Here is a 15,519-nt window from a genome sequence, read left to right as displayed (position 1 = left end):
TATCCCATGTATTTACAAAATTCAAATATATACCAATCCATTTCAATCAATGCAACTCACTATACCCAACCCAAAAATTAAAACCTTTGACCATCAAGCAACAATCCTGGCCGATTAGTCGCCAATTCCTGAATAGCAGCAGCCAACTCATCAAGAACCGTATCCACAAAGACCGAATCCCTTTCACTTCCTACCACCCCAACATGCATTTGTCCTTCCTTAACGAACGTGACGGCCTTGAAAGGGGTAGCCGCATCTCCGTGCGGATTGAGAATATCCACCTTGCATTCCCCTCCTGCAAAAGGCATGGTGTCGAAATCATCCCAGTCCTGATGATGAACAATGGAGTCGAAGAATTGCGCCTCCGAGTCAGATGACCACTGAGTGCACTGCTTGGAGATTTTATCGAAGCCGAGGAAATCATAGGCAGCAGATTCAGCACTTTGCTTTTGGACAAATCTTAAGAGATCCATGGCTGTCCATTGGGGCTCGAATGAGACCCGAGTTGGTGTGAATTGATAACATGGACCGACAACATTCTCCGCACCAGCTAGGTCAATGTTTCGTCCTGAAGTAATGCTACCGAATATCACATCTGGCTTCTGGAGGCGACGTGCTAGCACTAATGCCCATGCTGCAGTAAGCAAGTTTGCCGTGGTAATCTCTTCGGGACGTTGAGAGACATCGACTGATTTTGCCTGGAAGATTGCTTTGTCTGTACGTTGTGCTGATCTTCCATTCAAAACGGATAAAGACGAACCATTGAGGAGATTGCGCCAGTAATTAATGGCGGTAGTTTGGGTATTCTTGTTGCAAATTCGTGTCATGTATGACGAGAAAGGTTCAAAATCGACGACCCTTTCTCCTTTGTAGAGAACTTCCAAATCTCGGAGGAGTATGGGCAAGGAAACACCATCATACAGGGCGTGAGACAATCCTAGAACGAGGCATTCTTTACCGTTGCTGCCTTCGGCATGTAGTATTCTAAGGAAAGAGGATCCAAGCTCAAAGCCCGATTGAATGTCCGTTGTGCAGAGTTCCTTAGCATATTGCTCAATGTCCTTGTCAGCACATAGCGTAGTAATATCAGAAGTATCTAGCTCATCAATGACCACTTGAAAGAAGTTTGATTCGTGTTTAATAAAAACGGTGCGTAAGATTTCATGAGTCTCGACGAGCGCTTTGCATGCACGGAATAGTTGTTGTCGATCGATTCTTTCGTCAAGGTACAGCATAGTGTATTGTATGGAGGTGCGTAGTGATTGGATAGTTCCTCTAATATCCAGAGCTTGAGAGTCGGTCACCGGAGATACGTCTCGAATAGTCCAACTTTGGTTTGCAAGCTTCGGCTGGACAACATCGGACAAGAATGACTTGATGTCTGAACTGTTCAGTGTCGAGAATGGCTTGTAAGGCTGAACCTTATTCATGGATACTTGGTCCACTTTTAGTACTTTGGCAGCATCACCAAGACGCATGTGTTGAAAGATATCAGCCACTGTTAGGCCATGGCCTTGCATACGAAGACTTGACACCAGTTTCATCGCCATGACAGAGTCGCCACCAAGACGGAAAAAGTTGTCATCAACATCAATTTTCTCTGACGGGATTCTAAGAATATTGGCCCACGCAGCCTGGAGAATGCTTTCCGAAGGCGTCAGATTCTGTTTCGTAGAGTTGTTTGACCAGACCTCTTTGAATCCTTGACGAACCTCGGAGAGTACGGTTCGGGGAATTTTTGAGGCTAGCTGATTTAGTAAATTATGATCAACGTCCTTCATGTCAGAAGGCATTTTGTCAATTACGATATACGCAAATGGCATCATGTATGATGGAAGAGAATCTTGTATGAATTTGTCGAATTTTTTGAGTGCTAGAGCAAGATCCAAGGGGATCTTGGTACAGATGACCGCCTTGAAACTTTGTAAATTCGAGGCATCGCAAATTATGTCGTGCTCTGATGACAAGATCTCAACATTTTCATCAGAAGGCTGTTGTTCTACCAAGACCAACAGCTCTTGCTTTGAGCTTTGTTGAGAATCATCTTGTAATGATTGATATACTGCCGCAGCGGCACGCACTTTTTGTGGAAGGTATTTGGCCAAGTGAGTTTCGAGTTCTGTGATATCTATCGCATGTCCCTGAACCGGCATAACATTCTCCTTTCGACCAACAAATACTAAGCTTTTGTCTTCTAGCAGTCGAACCATATCGCCTGTGGGTTCCACTATGCCAGTTCGACCGCCGTATGTAGAGCTTCCAGCAACTAGCCAGGATGGGGATGCAACGGTCTCCTCTGAAAAGAAAGCCCCTTCAAGCCAGAGCTCACCAATACAGCCAATAGGTGACAGTAGAGATGGGTTCCGTGGATCACATACCCAGGAAACTACCGCTGGAGGATAAATTGATCCTTGTTTGATGCTTGCATCTGCTCGAATCCTTTTGGATGACTTATCTAGGGACAATGGAGGAGTTTGGTTCCGTTGCCAGATTTGGTCTAATTCCGCCTCGGGAAGACATGATACCTCCTCGATCTTTCTAGAAAGATCTTTGGTTAATTGTGAATAAGCCATTCTCAATTGCTCAAGCATTCGTTCCATTTGCGAGACCTCGATCAGGCTGCTATCAAAATTTGCGCAGATCCTGAACCCATTTTTACGTATTCCACAAGCCAACATTAGCGGATAAGGGTTGAAATGAAGTGATTCAAGTTCAACATCCCCCGACTCAAATCCAAGATCACTACCCACGTATTCTGGCTCCGAATTGATAACCAACCCTGTTCCAGCTTCGCAAGCATGCTGAGCATCCTGGCTGACTTTTCTAATATTCTGCATCCCCATATGCTGATATGGTATGCGTGCCAACATACTTTGTTGCACACTCTGTAAATAGGCCTCAATAGAACATGATCGGCTGACATTTATGCGAACAGGTACTGTTGCAATCAATGGACCAACAATACTTTCGACGCCCTTCAACGAGATATCTCGACCTGCGAGAGTCTCGCCAAATACCACATCGTCGCTTCCTGTGTATTGCGAAGCCACGAGTGCCCATGCACCACGAATCAACGTTGCCATTGTGAATGGTGACTTGGTGCTCCTCTCGAGGGTTATGGTGATCTCAAGGTTTGCATCTGGAGTTGGCAAGTAGTCTCTAGAAGGTAAACGTGGAAATTGTGGTCCAACGGCATCTTCCAATTCACGTCGCCAAAAGTCTTGCATGGCGACTTCATCAATATCACGCACATATTTGACGAAGTCACTCATGTATGCCTGCATCCCGACCTTTTGACCTTGCAAAATATTGCTAACAGCTTTCAACAATAACGGTTCTGACCATCCATCGTAAACTACGTGATGAATAGTCCAGACCATGTATCTGTTCTCGTCGTCTGGCTGATTGACAATAGCATATCGAGCTAAGCTGTTTCCCAGATCCATTCTCTCTTTGCGATCACTTTCGAGATATTGCTCCAGATTATCTGAATTTCTCCAGGAGATGCCTTCTTTGAGGATAACTTGCTGAAGGCCAGGCTCTTGAAGTTGAGCTACCCGAGTCCGAAGAATAGGAATTGCCGCAACGACATTCTCCCATGCTCTCTTCCAGACATCGAGGTCGATATGTGATGGAATACATGTGACTCTCTGAGCAACGTATACCTCGGTTGACTTGAGCGCAAATGTGAACAACGACTCCTGCGTAGGTGTACAAGGATAGATGTTCTCGATGGCTGCCTGGTTTGTTCCACAAATCTGTGATGCTTCGAGACAAGCACTTTCGGCGGGTTGAGAAATCATTGAGAATGCAGGTGTCTCCGTCTCTGATTGTGAGTTGTAAATGTGTACGACTTCAGCCATCGCTGAGAGCGTGGGATGATTAAAAGTATTGATGACACTGAGTTCGAGGCCTTCATCTCTACAAACGGTTACGAGTTTCATTGCCGCCAAAGAGTCTCCGCCTAATGCAAAGAAATTGTCGTCGAGTCGAATGGATTCTGCATCGAGCTTCAATATCTGACCCCAAGCCTGTCGCAAACGTTTCTCGAGGTCGGCCAACTCCCGAGAATTGTTGTTGTTACGGGCTGTTTCTTCATTCACTTCCCTCAAGTCCACGGTCGCACCAAATTGCCGAAGTCGTTTCCGATCAATCTTGCTTGAGATCAAAACGGGAATGTAGTTGACTGGTATATACGCGGTTGGTACCATGTATCGCGGTAAAACCTTGGTCAATTCTGTGCTGGCTTTTGACAGCTGTTGACTCAGCTCTTCAGGAAGCTGAATTGATGTTATATCAGTATTCTCTTGTCCCTTCTTTTGCTGTAGCCCGATAAATGCAACTAGCGTAGGTTGCCCTCCAAGCCCCTGGGGCACAATCACCTCGGCAATCACGCTGAATTCTGAAGGCAACCTGGCCATAAGCTGACTTTCAATCTCACCAAGTTCGACACGCTGTCCACGCAATTTGACTTGTGTATCTTTCCTTCCAACGAACAAAATACCTCCAGAACCGTCAGGATCATATTTTCCGAGATCCCCAGTCTTGTACAGCCGTCCTTGACGACCAGGATATCCATTGTGACCTGCAGTCAGCCACGAAGGATCTTTGATGAAAGATGCTGCAGTTTTTACAGGGTCGTTCAAGTAGCCTTGTCCTACAATTGGCCCTTCGACAAGCAATTCACCTACAGCGCCAACTGGCATCAGCTGTTCATGGTCGTCGGGGTTGGTAATCCATATAGCAGCTCCGTTTCCTTCTCCAATAGAGATATAATTCCTACCAGTAGCAGTGTCGCTATTTATCGTACATCCAATGGTACATTCGCAAGGGCCGTAGCCTATAATGATTCTGGTGTCCTGACCCCAATTGGTAACATCTCTAACTGACGACGCTTCTCCCCCAAGTCCCAAACCGCTAAGCGATTTTATGACATCGGAGTCCAGAATTCGAGCAACTGATGGGGTTAAGCCTGCATAATTGACTCGCATTTTCCGCATCACTCCATTTATGTCGTTTAGTCGATCCTCATCCGAGGGGATACAGAGGCATCCACCATTTCCAACAGTCAATAGCATGCTGTCAATGCTTACATCGAAAGCGTAAGCTGCAAAATCAAGAACTCTGGAGTCTTCCGTATAGCCCAACTGCTTTGGCTCGAGGAATCGCGCTGCTTGTATATGTCTCATGAGAAAGCATGACTCCTTTTGGGGTACCTGTGCTGCCAGAAGTGAATATTATGTACATTAGGCGGATGGCGGTACAGCTTCTAACTGTGGGCTAATTGGTGAATTAGAAAGATGTGTGATGTATCTCCTTCCCGACTATCACCTTCCATTTGGAACGGTCGACTCTGAAAAGTCCAATTGATTGCGAGACGTAACTATTACTTTTGCGTTTACTTGTTCCGCCATATTTTGAAGGCGGGCAAGAGGAAGCGTTGGGTCAGTCATCAACAAAGTTGCCCCAACTTTCATCACCGCAAGCACGGCTACTATTGTCCATCTTGATTTCTCAAAACAGACAGGTAAGACATCATGTAACTTGACACCCATTTCTCTCAAAGAGAATGCTACGAAAGTGGAATATTGATCGATTTGAGCGTATGTCAAAGTACCATCCCAGGAATCGATTGCTACTTTTTCAGGTAACATTTTAGCTCGTTCAGAAATTATGTCGTGCATACAAGAGCTGTAGGTTGGAGGAAGTTGGTGATTCCATCGCCATATCTCGTTCAAATCACGTGTGGTAGGGCGAACACAGTCCTGAATAGTAGTATCAGGATTTGAAATGCACAGTTTGATGGTGTCGACGAGTGTCTCGACGAAGTGTGTAATCGTAAATTCTAACATGGTCTCCGTGTACCATACGGGTCGGATTTCCAGAAGGTCATTGACAAAACGTATTTCGAGGTGGAGAATACCCTTTGCTCAACATCGTCAGCAATGTGATAACATACATGGATCGTTTGCTCACTTCATCTTTCGCCTCTTCAGACGTTTGTGATAAAGAGCTGGTGCTCAAGAGAAGCGAGACAGAATTGGAAATGGCGGCATCCTGACTCGATGCAACTTTCGAGATATGAAATGAAATTTCCGAAGTAGCTTGTCCGACAGTATTCTGTAATTCTGTCGTTACTTCGTCTAGCGAGAGACGCCCTTTCACGGGTTCAAGCTCAAAATTATCGTCTCTACTTTTGTAAGCCCAATCATAAGATATCTTGCTACCTTCTTCTCGGGTTCGTAACAGCACGATAAGCCAAGATAAAAGCAAAATTTCCTCTCTCATGCCCGTCGGCGTTACAGCATGATCAGAGGAAAGACTGTTCACGTTGAAAGATCTATAGCCCTCACCATCAGGCTGACCTGACAGCAAATCAACAAACCCATTTTCAGTTGAGTGTTGACTTTGGACATCTTCGACATGTACAGAACTCATCCCGTCGACAGTCAAGATATTAAAGCTAATTTAAGGTCCTGGCGATGTTCTGAGATTGGGAGATGGAGTTGAATCTCGGCCATGCATTCTATTCAGTACAGATCTGCACTGCTACGATTGGATTGAGATGGTATCTGTGATTCGAATAATTGGATAAAGTTGTGATACCATGGTTTCTCCATTCGAGTGAGTAGGATTGCAAAGCCACTACTCTATACCGAGCTATTACGGCATATACGTAATGCAAACTTTGAGCATAAAACGAAAACCGAGATCGGCCATAACTCATCTCAAATTGGACATAACAGATCTGACTAGGTGCAATGATTCAAAAGCCTTGCACTTCTTTGATTGGTATGTTTTGATCCATGTCATCTGATAAGATGAAATGTCACTTTTTCTTAGCGGTTTCCACTAGTGGATAATCCAGGACTAGATTTTCACCTTGCCGATCTCATCTGATCTGATAAGATAAATCCGAGGTTAAATCCACTATGTACGAACTAGATCAATGACGCGGCGATGCCAAGCTAAACCTGGTCGTTCTCCAATTACCATACAAGGATGTTTTTATGTATATTTTTCGACTATTGGGGTTATAAAATTTTATCAGATTGATCTTTCTCCATACCATCTGATAAGATAAAAATAAGGTACTCCGTATATACTTCTAAACACTAACAAAGTCCGGATCATTTATTCCTCACTCCCTGCTAGCATTGGACCGGACTGATTTCAGAGCCAAATAAAGTCAAGATTGATTAGATTTTTTCACCCATGTCATCTGATAAGATAATAATTACATACTTTCTCCACCATCCCTCCTTGGCTTCCCCACCACCGAAATTTTCTTTACCACACGGAAAATAAATGGCTGCTCGTAAGTCGTAACAGCTCTATACGACACCATTTCTCCTTCCTGAAAGAGATAGCGTTGCAAAATTGTTAATTGCCGTCACGGCCACGCCCTCTCACCAGTCACAACTTTGAATTTACCCACTTCGGCGGTCGTTTGTCCACATACGCCTGAATACCTTCGGCAAAATTAGGACTTTTAACCAGGCGGGGATACCATTCATCAGCCAGAGTAGAAACGGTATCCTCTACACTACCAGCTTCCCAGCCCAATCTAATACCCATACGACCGATAATTAACGCATCTGGACTATTCTTGCACATTTCTTGAGCAACTTGAATCGCAACATCGACAACATCGGTACCAGAGTCTGCTATCCGAGTGACGAGTCCCCAATCACTCAACGTCTTGGCACTTACGTTTCTACCAGTCAATACCAGGTCCGAGGTGCGCTGCAAGCCAAGTGTGCGAACTAGCCGTGGTAGACACCCTGCCACAGGGACTATCCCACGCTTCGCTTCGGGCAGAGAAAACACGGCCGTGGAGGCAGCGATTACGACATCGCAATTTGTTATCATTTCAAACCCTCCTCCCATGCATATGCCATTGACTGCAGCAATAATCGGCTTTTTGCCACTTCGACGTGGAAGTCCTGCAAGGCCTGGTGCAGACATGTTATTGACAACCCCTGCTCTGTTCATCTCGTTCCATTCTGTTCTTGATTAGTTCTCGTGTAATCCTCAAGGATATTTTGATACTGAATAATGAACGAATAGTGGAATCTTCTAACCTTGCAGATCGGCCCCAGTGCAAAATGCTCTCCCCACGCCTGTGATAATGCCGACCCATAAGCTTTCGTCTTGATCAAAAAGCTCCCATATTTCTTGGATTTCCCGACTTGTAGCTTGATCAATGCAATTGAGCTTCTCAGGTCTATTCAATGTGACCTGAAGGATTCGCTCTTCTGGAAAAGAGACATTGAAATATCGAAAATTTAAGGGTCTTGATCTGAGAGACATGTTTAAGTAGATCCGCGGAATATAAGTCGTCGCTGTCACCAGCCACGAAGATACACACAGAGGCAGAAAGGACAATACTGTGACTATTCTACCAGCTTCCCTCCATCAACTTTATAACATTTTGTTACTCAGCACATGTTGCTATTCAATCGGTATACGTAGGATGGATGGTGCATTCCTAATTTCTTGTTTAGTCATTTCCTAGTTTGTGGTCCTAGAAATCTCCCCCTCGCTTCAGCATCCCTGAAACTTCATTTGAAGCACAACTACTCAAGTACCTAGTAGTCCGCAATTGCGGTGTCGAAATGACCGCGCGGAAAAAGGTACATATACACTATAACGTACAGCCCTGCAGCTAATCTGCTCGGTCCGAGTAGCTCCTTTCATTTGGTTGGAAGTGGGGTAAGTATGAGGTAAACCAGCATCGTTGCATTTTTCTTTTTCCCAGAGTAGAATCCATGAAAAATCTAGAGTCTTTCTTTTAGGTTCCTAGCTAGATATTCCGTAGAGTTTAAGAAGTTAGAAATTTTGCCTTTTGTTAATCCTTTTGAGCGGTGTCAAATTATCCTTGTTAAAACAACATACTACCTAGGCAATTGATCCTCCTGTATATAGACGATATTGTATTCTTCGGCGTGCATTTTACATTCAAATCTCCTTGATAAGCCGCCGTGAAAGTCTCGTACCTTTGAATTCCTAAGAAACTTCAAATAATTAAAATTGGAAGAATGGGACCATACAAATACCCTCTGGTGAAAATACCACATCCTTTCCTGACAACATATCGTGTAAACACTGTTGCCGAAACAACACCAGCCAGACATACTTTGACATTGGATAGTCAACAACCCACAGCTGGAAAACCTCTACCTCAACCATTACACTCCGATTCTCTCTCATGGCTTGATCTGGTATCCAGATCCGAAGCTGAATGCCCGCCTCCATCTGATAACACCGCTTGGGCAAGAGCGTGTCGAAGCCCGCAAACCACTTTTCAATGGACGGGATCCAATGCGCCTGCTTTGGGCCAAATCTGGAATTTAGTCCACGCAATATACCTAGCTCATCCCACTTTGGAGTATTTCCGACTGACTCTGCTTGGATCTGAGAAGGAGGTCATTCGGAGCGAGTTATTATCTACTGGTTTAGGAATTGACCATCCAAAACCATGGCGATTTTCAAAGGCGGCAACAAGCGCAGCACCAACGGAGGATTTATTAATTCTTCGAGGTGCATTCTGGCAAGGAGCAGCCTCACCATTAGGTCCTCGTCCCATCTGGGTGATTGGAGATGGCACAGATGGTCCCATTCGAGAATCTCTAGCCCAATATCCCGTTATGCCTGAAAACCACCAACTTACCATGAAATTTCCCGAAGAAGCTGTCTATACTCACCATCCGATACGTCGTCCTAAACCACATCCAGGATCCATTTGCTACAGTCGTTATATTCCCGAATTGGACGAGCATTTCTCTCTCGAAGTGGTTGATTGGCAAGATGATGCTCATTTGAAACTCTTCAACACGTGGCAAAATGATCCACGTGTTGCTAAGGGTTGGAATGAAACGGGAACTTTGGACCAGCATCGTGAGTATCTACGCAAGTTACATTTTGACCCTCACGTGCTGTGTCTGTTTGGGCGCTTTAACGAGACTCGATTCTCCTATTTTGAGCTCTATTGGGCGAAAGTAAGTTACCATCTCTATTTATTATTCTCCTTCTCTAATCTTCGTTGAAACTGACATTTTCCCTTCAGGAGGATCACTATGGCGCACACTACAACGCCGGAGATTACGATCGTGGACGCCACTCACTCGTTGGGGACGCCTCATTCCGCGGTCCACAGCGAGTAAACGCCTGGTACTCGAGTTGTATCCATTATGTATTCCTAGACGATCCGCGAACTGCAAATGCAGTTGGAGAGCCAAAAGCCACAGGCGCCATTATTTTATCTTATGAGAATGCACAAGGTCTTACCATTGGGAAGTATGTTGATCTGGGACATAAACGATCTGTTCATTCAATTTGTAGTCGTGAAAAATGGTTTCAGCTATGTCCTCTATTTTGGGATGGAAGAAACCAGCCGTTGGAATCTGCGGATCGAGCTGCTTGGAATGCGAAGTTGTGAGATTGGGTTAGCTTGGATGTGCTGTTTGAGATGATCGGGATGCATATGATTGTGTATATATTTAATTGTTCAGGATGGGGCAGAGCGAACTTCATTGTGTATTTATTCGTGATGGCTATGCAAGATATATTTTGATAATGAAAATAGCCTTTGACAGAAATGAATAAGTTTATGGCCAGAGTGATTAACTTGCTTGATTGAAGCTCTTAGACAGGCGATTAGTCACAACCTCATAACTACAAGCATGCGAACTTCAAGTGGTATTTCAAAGGATTCTACTTTCGACTGCACAGCATGTCAACCAAATCCACATTTCTATGTCATCCTATGTGAAAGTGATAAACAAGTAGCCAGCTTGGTTCGGCAATAGTGTCGGATGCCAACACTCTCTCAAATAACATCTCCCCTTAAAACATCAACATAACAATTCTTTCTTGCAATCAGTTCCCCTATTATCAATTTTACATCCACAACTAATTTCACGAGAGAATGTATTTGATTTTATAATTCTAAGTGGTTAGAACCCGGTGAAAAATCTGGGCCATCATGACAAAAGCAGATGAGATGTGTATTGCATCAAAAATACCCTCAGCATCACCTTGTACGTAATTAAACGTCAGAAAACCCAAGAGATCCCTAATCCCAGATCCAAATCTCAAGACGAATACGCATGCGATTTACATAGCACGCTCCAAACAACCGATCCCTACGTACTGTCTCAATGACTCCAAACCCAAAAGCTTCCATCATCAACGACATGTTCTTAAATTGCAACAGGAGAGACAATCCCAAAATGCCAGCTTATTCTCTACAATACCAAAACTCCAACTGCAATCGCAAGTGCCAATTTCACAAGATTCTTCTATATATCACAAAAGTTAGTCCCAATCCACTTCCACCCGCTCCAAATAACAGGAAGGACAAATGAGAAGAACAACGTTAACATACCATCTTATCCACTCCTTTCCCAGCCTCACTACTCGCATCCTGAAGCTTCGCCGTCGCAGTAGGTGTCCCAATAGGCGTCCCGGTGACACCCACCACGGCACTCCCTACCGTCCCACTCACAGGCAAATTTGCACTTCCCCCCAGTAACCCAGTATTTCCCACCGGACCCGCAGCCTGTACACTTTGCTGTTCACTCTCACTCTCACTCGTACTCGTACTCATACTCGTAGTGCTACCCCTGACCGTAGAAGTCACCAGACTCGAAGCACCTACGACGGTCCCATTCACAATCCCATTAACACGCGTCTCACAATTTGCGTCCGAATCACAGGTTGTGCTGACTTGGGAGATACTAGAGCTTCCGCGACCGTTGGCGAAAGAGCTGAAGGATGAGGATGAGGATGAGGAGAATGAAGATGAGGATGATTGGCCGTTGGATGATCCTGTTGAGGGAGCGAGCGATTCTGGGTCCGGCATAGATGGGACATTGATGTTCAGGGAGGGGAAGTCAATGGATTGGGCATTGGCGAGGAGAGCGATGAGCGGGATTAGAAGGAAGTGGTGGGATTGCATGGCTGTGGTTATAATCGACTGAGTGTTTTCTGAATATAGACAGAATGGGAATGTAATGGCTGACTAGAGTACGCTATTTTGATGTCGTATAGTTCAAAAAGACTGTATGAAATGAGCGACTGAATGAATGAAGAGAGATGGGATTTTTCCATTGGGGGTTAATCTGGTTGAAATTATGGCACAGGGGCAAAATTCCGGTAAACAGAGAGAACTTTTGCTCTGTGGAATGTATAAGTGACAACAGCATTCCTGGCGAGAGTTCATCCGAGGATGATAACCGAATTCGCCAGGAACATGATCATCCGCTGGTTACATCATCACATGCCTGCACTTCGGTGAAGGTTGCCAGAATGAGAAAATAAAACATTCATATTAACTTTTTATTATTTTAAACCAGATTTGAGTGAGGAATTTATATGATTATGTCAAACGACGAATCGCTTTAACAGTTATGCTACGTAAGTATACATTGACATCTTCCAACTCAACCTCAAACAAATCGCCAGCTTTTACATCTCCAATATCACGAGTTTCAGATCCTACTAATCTTGCATAGGCATCAAAGAAGTCCAATGTACCCCAAGTGCTATCAGACCTAGCCTGACTAACAGTAAATCGGAAGGTGGGAGGAAGGGCAGCCTCTTTAAACCGCCATGCGCGGACTAAGAAATGACATAGCCAATGTCTAATCGAATTCCTGTTGCCTTGTTTGATCATCCTTTCGCGAGCATCAAGATGTGTTATGATGCGGTCAAGCTCGACTTTTGAGAAAGGAAGGAAGTCTTCTTTGGTGTTACCTCTGAGATCATGCCCTAGACGTGCTTCTTCTCGAAGTGTTGCCTGGACTTGCCAGTGGAGTAATAAATCTCCATATCGACGTAGAGGGCTTGTACATTTAGCCATCATTTCAACGCCGACAGCTATGTGCGGGCCCGGTATGGTGGATGGAAGTATTGAGCCAAGTAGCTGAAAATATTGTACAGCAATACTTGCTGGAGGATAGCCATTTTCGTCCAAGGATGGTATTACGACCTCCTTGTAGAAATCCAGTGGATCTCTTTTGCTTACGTTGCGAGCAGTGATACGATAAGGGATTGGAACACCTCTTTCGTGGCACCATTGCGCTGCAACTTCAGCAGCGATTAGCATAAGTGGTGCAACTGCGTCTATTCTCGATCCTGGATTGAATTGTTCTTTCTGTAACTGGATCGTTGCCCCTGTGGGTGAGACTGACACATCCATTTGAGCAGAGTTCATGGAGACACCGCCCTTGGCTACACGTTGCTTGAGCCGAGCATCGCCAATTTTATGTAGTATTCGGAGGTCGTCTTTGTGCTCGTGAGAAAGCTGACTGCTCTGAAGCATGTTCCTCTTCTCCGAAACGGGGGCAATGGGCAAGCCAACGGTGGTGGTAGTAGTACTTGTTTTAGAACTTTGAGAATTGCCACCAGAAATGACTTCTTGAACCACCTGGGGCGTCATAAATTTTACATCTAGAATGGTGCGCGGAGATATGTGTGTCTCCAATATATCACCATTCAAATTCATCTTTGCGCTAAATGTTAAAGACGGACGGCTCGTGTCGAGACTGAGGTTATCTTGCACGAAATCGGACGGCAATAGGAAATGAACTTCACTGGGCGAGTAAATCGTTTCGGTGCGATTTGCGATTTCATCCGCAACCTCACCCTTTGCTTCTAATCGTGACGCAGGATCCGCTGCATGAACATGAACCCAATACTCGCCTGGTGTTCCAGTGCGCTCGATGGACACTCCATCATCAACTTCATGAGCACCTGCAGCATCAATACAGTAACAGTAGATGGAGTCTTCGAAGGCGACATGCTGTCAACTGAGGTAAAACAGTCTTTCCGGGGAACAATGTGATAGCCGTGGTTGTGAACGCGAAGATCAAAGGCTACTCGATTTGCTGTAGGACTGATCTCACCAATTTCTTGCAAAAAAGTCCACGCGGTGCTTTGATCCAATTGTAAGTTCTTGTATCGTTCCATGAATCGAAGAAGGGCTGAACCCGCTGCATTGATTGTAGAATTGCGATCAATGGTCTGGAAAGCCGCCCATGATTTTATAAATTCTGTATATGGTGATGGAGCAACTTTCCGTCGAATGTTATTATTATCCTCCGATGCAGCTAGCGTTTTAATAGTACCATGAGTTGTGAGCTGACGTGATTTGCGACTCTCGTCTACAGCTCCCTGACAATCTTTCACCCATTTCAGTAGAGAGCTTTTTTGAAACTTAAAGTTCGTGGCTGGAGCCTTTTGATACTTGCGAACCTCCTCGACCACATTTATAATATTCTTTACCTCTATTTTGGAGCTAATTTCGTACTGCCCGCCGGTTCTAGTTGCGCCTCTCAATTGTGGCCGAAAGCCAATCCCATCGCGCAAAAGGGACCGATGTAGAGCATACAATGCAGGGTAAGAATGCGTACCATCCTCGGTTCTCGGAATGTTTCGTGGAATAATTTCATTAGCTAGCTCGACCAGCGTAGCGTACCGAAAAGATTTATCTTTAGCAACAAGACTGTGAGCATGATCAAGCACGGAAAAAGTTCTTTGATAAATCGCTTCAGATTCAGCCCAGAACCCAAGCATTTGATCCACTATAGGCTTGGTCACTTCCCTAGGAATTTGTGGTCCAAGTTTGGGAATATTTGAAGTATCCAATTGTTCAATTTCTGGCGATGGTAGAAATGGTCGAATTATGTCCAGTTCATCGTTCCTAATGAAGCCTGGCACATAAAAGTGTGTGGATTTCAAAGAGCCCTTCATTAAAATACCAGACATTGTATAAAATTCTGCCAAATTATCGACGTCGCGTACATATATCGCAAGTTCCTGTCTCTGCCCTTTTCCACTAATCCCTCATGTAGTCCTGCTACATATGCTGAGAACGACAGAGTGGGTAGACACACATAACTTCGACGAGATCACCAGGAATTAGGAATCCCCGCCTGCTTCCAACATCGACCCAAATCATCAAACCCAACATTATGAATATCATCATCCACCACGTCCTCTTCGTCGTCAATTTCGAACTTGGTGTCTTGGATTCGAGAGCTAGAATTTTCCATGGTACCAGGTAAAGCATTGTCATTGATTGTTACAGGAACATATTGACTGGCATTTTCTGCTTCCCACGCTCTTAGCCGCTCTCTAATCGGCACCAACTCTTCCTTTTGTGTGGGCAAAACATCAGACGAAGTTTGAAGTTGGTCATTTTGCGTGCCTGTTTCGGCTCGTCGCTAGGAAATAGGTGAGTGGAGTAGAATATACAGAAGGGAAAGTTCTACGCACTACATAGCTGGTGCTGAATGACTTCGCATCTCGCCTTAATACTGTCTGTTTTGACCTTAATTGACCAACTGTATTCGAGCCTTGTGGGAGTTGACGCCTTCCAAGTGTTGCTCCGGAATGAAGGTTTGCAAGGCAGCTCCAGCATACGAATGATTGTACATTCCGTCTTGGAAGTCGGGAATTCCTTAACATGGCGTCTACACACTATGGCAATGGCGTGTAGATTTTGGCAACATG

General features: G+C 44.8%; 5 protein-coding genes across 5 annotated transcripts; 1 reads left to right on the top strand and 4 right to left on the bottom strand.

Moving 5' to 3' along the window:
- Nucleotides 1-77: 77 nt before the first annotated feature.
- On the bottom strand, nt 78-6,438 carry SS1G_04250 (hypothetical protein; the record flags this gene model as incomplete). The annotated part of the gene is made up of 4 exons (XM_001594393.1): nt 78-5,216; nt 5,403-5,635; nt 5,851-5,924; nt 5,960-6,438. 4 exons carry the CDS (start codon nt 6,436-6,438, stop codon nt 78-80), a joined length of 5,925 nt encoding a protein of 1,974 aa, XP_001594443.1.
- Nucleotides 6,439-7,008: 570 nt separating this feature from the next.
- SS1G_04249 (hypothetical protein) lies at nt 7,009-8,313 on the bottom strand (the record flags this gene model as incomplete). The annotated part of the gene is made up of 4 exons (XM_001594392.1): nt 7,009-7,025; nt 7,246-7,357; nt 7,435-8,006; nt 8,085-8,313. The coding sequence occupies 4 exons, from the start codon at nt 8,311-8,313 to the stop codon at nt 7,009-7,011; spliced, it is 930 nt and encodes a 309-aa protein (XP_001594442.1).
- A 305-nt stretch (nt 8,314-8,618) lies between these two features.
- SS1G_04248 (hypothetical protein) lies at nt 8,619-10,441 on the top strand (the record flags this gene model as incomplete). The annotated part of the gene is made up of 4 exons (XM_001594391.1): nt 8,619-8,636; nt 8,691-8,715; nt 9,169-10,001; nt 10,070-10,441. The coding sequence occupies 4 exons, from the start codon at nt 8,619-8,621 to the stop codon at nt 10,439-10,441; spliced, it is 1,248 nt and encodes a 415-aa protein (XP_001594441.1).
- Nucleotides 10,442-11,249: 808 nt separating this feature from the next.
- SS1G_04247 (predicted protein) lies at nt 11,250-11,962 on the bottom strand (the record flags this gene model as incomplete). Its single annotated transcript, XM_001594390.1, has 2 exons — nt 11,250-11,303; nt 11,390-11,962. 2 exons carry the CDS (start codon nt 11,960-11,962, stop codon nt 11,250-11,252), a joined length of 627 nt encoding a protein of 208 aa, XP_001594440.1.
- Nucleotides 11,963-12,382: 420 nt separating this feature from the next.
- On the bottom strand, nt 12,383-15,076 carry SS1G_04246 (hypothetical protein; the record flags this gene model as incomplete). The annotated part of the gene is made up of 3 exons (XM_001594389.1): nt 12,383-13,758; nt 13,911-14,707; nt 14,901-15,076. The coding sequence occupies 3 exons, from the start codon at nt 15,074-15,076 to the stop codon at nt 12,383-12,385; spliced, it is 2,349 nt and encodes a 782-aa protein (XP_001594439.1).
- Between the last annotated feature and the right edge of the window lie 443 nt (nt 15,077-15,519).

This window comes from Sclerotinia sclerotiorum, genomic scaffold, assembly GCF_000146945.2.
Source record: "Sclerotinia sclerotiorum 1980 UF-70 scaffold_5 genomic scaffold, whole genome shotgun sequence".
Classification (NCBI taxonomy): Eukaryota; Fungi; Ascomycota; class Leotiomycetes; order Helotiales; family Sclerotiniaceae; genus Sclerotinia; species Sclerotinia sclerotiorum.
Note: the sequence above shows the minus strand (reverse complement) of the source record. Positions and strands in the feature narration are given on the sequence as shown.